Source organism: Impatiens glandulifera, chromosome 3, assembly GCF_907164915.1.
Source record: "Impatiens glandulifera chromosome 3, dImpGla2.1, whole genome shotgun sequence".
Taxonomy (NCBI): domain Eukaryota; kingdom Viridiplantae; phylum Streptophyta; class Magnoliopsida; order Ericales; family Balsaminaceae; genus Impatiens; species Impatiens glandulifera.
Genome location: NC_061864.1, coordinates 47994240 through 48003174, shown reverse-complemented (window position 1 = coordinate 48003174; position 8935 = coordinate 47994240). Strand labels below are relative to the sequence as shown.

Sequence of the window (8935 nt, the reverse complement as noted above, 5' to 3'; positions counted from 1 at the left end):
TTTTTTTTATTAGTTTTATATTAGTTTATTTTTTTTTCTTTTATTTTAAATTTTTTATCCATTTTTATTTATCTTAATTTTCAAATTCTCATTTTTAAAGAGATTTTAACAACTTATTTTTGAATTTATTTTTACTGTGATATTTTTTTTATTTAATTTAGTATAAACAAAAATAAAATTAAAAGTTTTTATTTAATTTTTATTTCACGAATGAGTTGCTATTATTATTTAATTCTTGATTATTTAATTTTTTATTCATGAACAAAGATTATAAAAATATTATTTTGTCTAATATTTGATTATTATTTATTTTATTTTTTGATGAATGAGATTTTATTATTATCTAATTCTTGATTATTAATTTTTTTGGTTTAAAGGGTTTTTTTTGTTGTTGAAAGCATGACTCACTATTATATGATATTTAACCCGAGATCAAATAATTTTAAAATAATTAATAATTAATACTATATCGAAAAAAAGACATAAAATAAGAAATATAAAATTAAAATAAGTACTGATAATGAAAATTATATATAAAAAAAAACATAAAAATAAAGAGTTGATTATTAATGGAAATTAAGAGAGTCCGGATCTAATGTCCCAGGTGGGACAACAACTTTATGTCCCACAACCAAAACGACATCGTTTATCTGTAATTTTATTTTATTCCTTTTATTTTTTATTTGCATATTTACCTCTCTCTCTCTCCTTTCTCCATCTTCTTCCTCATGTCTCTCCAATAACATATCAGACTCTCTATCTAATCAAGGCATTCCAAACACTGCAAATTTACTTGGAAATTCTTAAAAGGACATGAAGAACTCAACACTCCCGATTCGATGTTTCAGTCTACTACACTAGGCCCAACTTTATGGTTACAGTCATTTGTCTCGACCAATTGGGCTCATCGCTGCTATCCAACTGAATGATTTCAACCCATTCTAATCAAATTATCAAAATTTTAACCTATTCAATTTTCTGCTTCCAACCCAATGTTTCAGAAAATCCAAAAGGGAAATAGTTTAACTCGACTATTGAAAATGGAAGGTTAAACATTAAGCAGAGATTATCCTAATAGTGGAATATCAAGAAGACGTCTTATGATATTAAGTAAAGTGTTTTGTTGAAGTATTACACATTACCCGTTTAACTTTTTGTTTTTGTGCAGAATAAGCAAATATTTATCAAGTCACGTTAATTTGTTTATCTAATAGTTTATCGTAGAAATCACCTTCAAAGTTCTCAAGAGCATGTTTTTCTGGTGTGTTGCATATGAGAGAGGAGAGAACCTTACCTGATATCTTATGAATGAGGCAGTACAAGGAAAATAGATAGAAAAAGATAGATGTAAAAGAAGGAAGCAAGCCCAAGATTAAAAAAAAAAGAAGATTAAAACGATGTCGTTTTGGTTGTGGGACATAAAGTTGATGTCCCACGACAGCAGATCCGGACTCAAATTAAGGACGACAAAAATATTAATTTTTAATTAATAAATATATAAATAAAAAAATAAAACTTAACCTAGTTTATTAGTATAGTTTTTTCATGCATCAGGGATCTATTATAAAAGTAAATGATCTTATTTTGCTAAATGATCTTATTTTGCTAAATGAACTTATTTTTTTTTTTTATAGTATGTATGTTTAAGATCAATCTCAACTTATACCTATATTCTTAAACTCAAAATACATTAAGGACATGCTTGGTACGTGGTTTTGTAGTCAGGAATGGGAAAGGGAATGAAATGAGATGTTTGGTTGATGGTTTTGATTCCAGGATATTGATTTGATTCCCGGATACTCAGGAATCATCCAATCCTCTCTATATTGGGAGGAATGAATCCCATTCCGGAACGATTACACTTTCTCTCCCATTATATCCACTCTCCTATTTTCTCTCTCATAATTATAATTATAATTTTTAATATCATATATATTTTATAATTATATTATACGTTATTTTATAATTAACATAATAATAAATTTTTATTTATTTATGAATAAATAATTTCAATTATTTAAATAATATTAAAGAATTATTTAAAATAAATTTTAGTGATAATTACAATAACTAATAATAATATAATTAATTTTAATATTATATATTAATAATAAAATTAAAATAAATTAATTAAAATATAAAATATAAACTAAAAATAAAATAACAATTTATATAAAAAATATTTAAAAAATTAAATATGAAATATTTTAATTAAAATTATTATTAAAAAAATTACACCATGTTATAATATATTATTAAATAAAATATTATATTTAATTTAAAATATATAATATTTGAAAGACTTTTTCTATATTATTATATTTAATAGATAATTATTTATTTATAATTAGTAGAAAAATTGAAACATTCAACATTTTTTTTTGTTATAAGTATTTTATTTTTATTTTGAAAAAATATAATTAATATGAAAAAATATTAGATGTTTATATTTTATAAAATTATGTCACTTAAATATTTTATATATTTTAAACGTTACAAAATAATAATATTTTATTTTTTTAATTTAATAAAATAAAATTAAAATTAATCATAATTTTAATAACAAAATTATATTTATAACTTTTCTCTTATAAATACAAACGTTATTGGGAATGAGAATGATTAAAACTCTTAACCAAACACTACACTTCTATCAATTATACCCATTCTCATTCCACACATCTATCAATCCCAATCCTATTCCCATTCCCTTATTTGAACCAAGCACCCCCTAAATGTCACAGTAATTTATCTGTATCTCAAAAACTCATTTTCAAACTCAAAATAATATTTTAGGAATATTCTATTTTATACAAACTTTTTATAATTTTCAATAACTACTTATATATTTATCAACTTTACAAATTAAACTTTAATACTTTTTTCAAACACACTCATTAAAAAAAAATTATATGCATAAAAAAATAATAGAAACCAGAAAATGATTCTAATTTATCATATTATTAATCATATTTGTATTGATTATCGATAATTTTTATTATCTATGTTATATTTTTAATTATCGTGGAAAATGTAATTTTTAAGTACGGTAAGAGATGTATTTTTAATTATGATAAGAAATGTAATTTTTATTTTTAAATATTTTAAAAAGATATAATTATTAATATTTAAAAAATATAATTATTGTATTTGGTTGTTTTTAGTTTTTTTTATTAATATTATTTATTATTGTAAATTTATGATATATAAAATATTAATATAAATATATAAGATAAAACAACAAATTAAACTTATAAATAAATTATATACAAAATTAAATATAAAATTTAATTAAATTAAAAATTAAATAACTAAAAATAAATGTTAATAATAAATAATATAAAAATATTAAATATCCAAATCAAAACATTAATAAATTTCAAGTTTTTTTTTGAATTTTCAATTTATTTATGCGTAATGAACAGTATAAACTCATATTTGAGTTTTTTTGGAGAGAAAAAATAGTGTATTCGTATTTTGAGTTTAAGTTTGCCGTTAGTTGGGTTGGAGGAGAAAAATGGGTTTGGATATGTGAATATAGTACCGTCTAAGTCTAAATGAGTTTTTTTTCCTAAAATATATTCATATTCTAATAAAACATAACCATAATAAAGTATAACGATTTATCATCCATTTTTCAAGACAAATGTATTTTATAACATTGACCACCAAAAAATCATATACTTACACAGATCAAGTAAATAAAATATAAATTAGTTAAATGTGAGATAGATACATTTCAAAGCAAATTCAATATAATAAATTAATTAATTTTTTTTTTTGAGACTCACCAGATTTTCTTACAATTTTTTCAACCATATAATATTCTCGCGCTCGTACATTTAATGAAAAGTGTATCGTTTTTTAACCGGATATATACACTTCTTTCAACTTTTCGTTATTTGAAAGTACTAGTGGCAAATTGCAATTATTTTTTACTATTAATTCTCAAGATTAACAATTAATTCTTCCTTCGTCTTTCAAAACTTCAGATTTTTTTCAAGTTGTTGAATCACATTTATTCGAGAATTTTGTGTTATTGTCTTCATTTAACAGAACTATGATCATCATAACTGTTAGTGATTCTTTGATACTCACGTTTCACATTTTTTTGTCATCGATCAATAATATAGTTTTCAGAAATCTCAACCACTCATTCATTATCAACTCAAATATCACATTCATGCATAAAATACTTTGAAACTCAAAAATTCGACAAAAACAACTAACTTGACAAACTAACATAGTATAGCACACCACAAATCAAACTTTTCTTAGCAGCTTTTTTATTTGTTGTAAAATAATCTTCACTATTTCGTTGTCTTTTTTTTGGTTAATGTACACATCTTCAAATTGTCTCTAAATAGGATAACTATTTTTTACGGGTTTACATAATTGAAAGAAACAAAATCTAAAACATTTTCATTTTCAAAATTCCTTTTTAAATCATGATCACATTATTCAACAAATTGATTCAATAATGTTTTAGAATGCACGTAGTCATAAAAAAAATATTTATACTTTTTACTTCTCTGAGATATTGACATATCTTTCCAAAATTTATCATTTACATATATATGAGTTCATTTATCACGTTATTCAATCAAAGACTTCAACTAACTAGACATTGTTCTCAAAGTTCTCTTCAATCATACTTATTTATTCTCATCACACTCATTAACCACCATAAATGAGTTATATATAATGTTATTCATTTGTTTCTTTATAATTTTATACTGCACAAGATTATATAATTTAGTTGAAATCTTTTTTTATGATATGTCAAAGGTTATTTTTGTCTCTTTTAGTAAATTATAGTTAATTTTTTGATAGTAAGTATGTTTACTATGATTTAGTAAAAGAGACTAAATGAACTATTTTTTATAATACATATGTTTAAATTATCTTTTATTAGTACATACAGCTAAATGAGCTAGTTGTACAAGTACGTATGAACTTATTTTTTTCTAAATATAAATAAAAAATAAAAAAAATTGATTAATGTGGTGAAAATTAACAACAAATATCATATTCTTATGGGATTTTAAATTTTAACATTGTTTGGGATGAGCCTAAATTTAAATATGTAGATTGTGCAGAAGGAACAAATATTAACCTTTTCTCAGGCTTGTTTATCATTAAATATTACCTTCTTTTTAGTTGGGCATTGGAAGCACAAGTTGAATCCTTTGTTTCGATTTGAGTCCATTGAGACACTTCCGCCTCCCTAGCTTGGCATTCGATCAAGTATCCTAGCCCCGTGACCGGTGCCCTACGCGCTTACTATCTGTCCTTCTATTTGCATGGCTCAATGGTCGGACCCTGCACTTTTAGCTAAGGGCCTGTCCTAAATTGGGTTTATTAGTTTATTTTAGCTAAAATAACAAAAAAAACCTGTATGAAACCATAATTTTGGTTCCACTCGTTTACGGAATTCAAGAGAAGGTAAACACATGAAGTTTGGAAAAAATCGACATTTCTTTTCTATTTTAGTCGCGCCTACCATCTTGATTTTTCGTTTATTTTTTACGCAATTTGTAAAAGGTTAAGAGATATTGACTCTCGAGTCACAAAATTCTCATTTTTGAAAGGACCAATTTATAAACGTTTGAATTATAAATAAGTAATTTATAGAAGTTTCATTCGTAATCTCTTAACTGACATAAAATTTATTACAAAATTTAGTAATTTAATTAGTCTGAAGGCATAATATAATATATATGAAAACATGTTTTTAGTCTGGTTGAGTTTCATTTATACTATTAAATTTATTAAAAAATAATTATTCAACTTTTTTTAAAAATTTTAAAGTTAAAATTTATATATATTATATTAATTTAATTTTTTTAAAAATTAATAATGAATAAAACTTGCATAGAAACCCAACCCAAGATGAAATAATACAAATACTATTCTTTATTTGTGATTTATTTATCTTTAAATATTAAAATATGCATAAATAGATATATATTGAAAAAGAATTTTAATAATACAAACAAAATGCATAAACTATTTGTTGAAAAAATGATTGAAACACCTTTTAGCAATTTTTTACAAATATTAAATTTGTATTAATACTATTATTATTTTTTTCTAAGCAAATTTTATACTAATTGTGGATTATTTTAATGAGATTTAGAATTTAGTCTTGTTTGGGATGGGCCTGTATTTAAATATATTGATTGGGCCTAAAGAACAAATACTAATCTTTCCCGGGCTTCGAAACTGCCCATATTTCCTTTAAATCTATTAAAATTGAAAACCCTAGGTTTACCATTAAATATTACCTTCTTTCTAGTTGGTCGCCGGAAGAACAATCTGAATCCCTTGCTTCGATTTGAGTTCCACTGCGAAGGCGAAAATGGTGGCCGCAAAGAAGACGGTATTTCATCTTTTTCCTACTCGATAGTTATATCTATAGATTCATGTATTATGTTTGATCTCTTTCATTCGTTAATGCGGCGCTAATGATTCTGCTGCTATATTTGTTTCACAGAAGAAGACTCATGAGAGCATTAACAACAGACTTGCTCTTGTGATGAAGAGCGGAAAGTACACGCTTGGATACAAGACCGTTCTCAAAACCCTCAGAAACTCCAAAGGTGAGTAGATGATTAACTTACCTTTCTTTCAGTTCTGCTGATTTGTGAACTTATGAAATTAATTCGATTCGTATGTTTGATCTCATATATTTGTTTATTGTTCATAGGTAAGCTGATAATTATTTCAAACAATTGTCCACCGTTGAGGAAGTCTGAGATTGAGTACTATGCCATGCTTTCCAAGGTCGGCGTTCACCATTTCAATGGAAGTAAGTGTTGTTTCTCACCAACATTTGCATCTCTTCTTTGCTATAAGAATGTTGATACAGTTCCTTTATTTGGGTTGTGATGATTGTGAACTGCTGCTTCACCAATTTTTAGAATCTTATTAGTGGAAATATGATATTTATTTTACCATTTGAAAAAAGTCTTAGTTTTATGCTATGAAGGAAATTGGATTGTTTTCTTGTACATTCTTTACCTGATTTCCTTTCATGTGATTGCAACTTGCATCTTTTTTCATTATTGTTGTTTATCGCCTTCTTCCATTGCAAATGTGCATATTGGGACAGATGTGTAGATTCATATTATCTATCTTGGCAATATTTATCCTGGATCATGTAGAACTCTATGCTGTGTTCTTCAATCTTTAATTCTCTGTCCAATATCCATTCTTTTTTAAGTTGGGTTTGTAAGAATAATGTTATTTTGAAGAACACTGTAATCAATGATAAAGTAAAATAACATTGAGATAATCTTCATTTACAGATATGAAACTTTCTTTCTCTAATTCTTATGATTCAACTTCAAACCTTTTCTTCTTAATTTAGACTTGTGTACTTTCATACCTATGTTTGTTAATCTTAATTCAAAATTTTCCTTCAAAGTATGATGATTGTTGCAAAAATTTGTTTATCTAATGTTGTTTTGGTGTGGACAGACAATGTTGACCTAGGAACAGCATGTGGAAAGTACTTCCGGGTTTCTTGCCTAAGCATTGTTGATCCTGGTATGTTATTTATTAAGTTTTCTATATTCCTCAACTTTCTGTCTGTCTAGCATTTGGATTATATTCTGATTTTGATATATAGGTCCATTTTGAAACACTTCTTCATTCATCTTTATATGAAAAAATCAATAATTATTTTTAATGTGTCTACCTAGGCCTTTTGTTCAAGATTCGGTTACTCAAATAATCATGTCCCTTTTGAGTTATGCAAAAGTTAGTTATTTGTGTAAAAATATTTTAAAAAGTATAAATATACAATTCTTCAAAAACCCAAAATCCTAATCAAACTTCTTGATGAAGTGTATATGATATGTGAGTCATTTGAGATTATTTTCAAATAACCCAAATTGAACAAGTCCTGTTCTAAATCCAAATAAGACAGTTGATTGGAAAAATATTGTTTATAAAGAAAATTAACTGTTTTTCATCTAGAATTTGATCTATATCCATATTTAATACTAAATTGATGTTATAACACTATTACAGGTGATTCGGATATCATTAAGACACTTCCTGGGAATCAGTAGTTGATATCAATATCACTGTTGCACTATTTGTTGAAGGGAGAAATCTAGTTCTTTTTTTAGGACCTAATCTTTGATGTATGGTTTTACTCTTTTTGAAAATATTGTTATTCAAATATGGTTTTGTTCCAAACTTATTATCTTACCTGATTTTGGTTTGACATGTCTTTGATCTTATATTTTTCATTTTCATGTTTTGTCATTTTCTTCAATTATCAAAAAAATTTAAATTCTTACTTTATAAACAGTAGTGTGTTTTTCATTAAAATCGAATTTCTACTATTAATCTTAAAGAATTGTATCTCCTATTTTTATAAGTTAAAATAAAGAGAGCTATGGAAAATTAATGGTTAAATTGGGTTTGTGAATTATGTGCTTAATTTGTCCTATTTTAAAAAAAAAATTAACTAGTTTTTTTTAGGTTAATACCTTGTTTATGAAAAAAAATTAATAATATTGTTTCTGGTTGCAAACCTTAAAATTTAAATTTAAGGTAAATATTATCCATTGATATTTCTATAAAAGAAAAATAATATAATTTAATGTAAGAATAGTTTTTCCAATATATGTTATATATTTGAAAGCTTTTATATGACTTCAAGGTCATGATCCTAACTGGTCACCTTACATTCTTAAATTGTAAAACATTTGGAAGCAATGTTTACTAGTTAAGAAAGGAATAAAAGATATCTAGAAGTAAAATCAAATCAACAAAGGTTGCCAAGTGCGTATGTAATATCGGCTTATAATCAAAGACAATTTCAAACACGCCTTTATAATTTCAGACTCCACAAATTTTACAAAGCATCTCAACAAAGAAATTTCAAATGAAGCAACAATTTACACTAATAAAAAAAAAT

At 24.8% G+C, this 8935-nt stretch overlaps 1 protein-coding gene across 1 annotated transcript; it reads left to right on the top strand.

Moving 5' to 3' along the window:
* Nucleotides 1-6249: 6249 nt before the first annotated feature.
* Nucleotides 6250-8238, top strand: LOC124931827 (60S ribosomal protein L30-like). The gene is made up of 5 exons (XM_047472400.1): nucleotides 6250-6382; nucleotides 6497-6602; nucleotides 6710-6811; nucleotides 7483-7551; nucleotides 8038-8238. The coding sequence occupies exons 1-5, from the start codon at nucleotides 6362-6364 to the stop codon at nucleotides 8076-8078; spliced, it is 339 nt and encodes a 112-aa protein (XP_047328356.1). The 5' UTR covers nucleotides 6250-6361; the 3' UTR covers nucleotides 8079-8238.
* The last annotated feature ends 697 nt before the right edge of the window (nucleotides 8239-8935 follow it).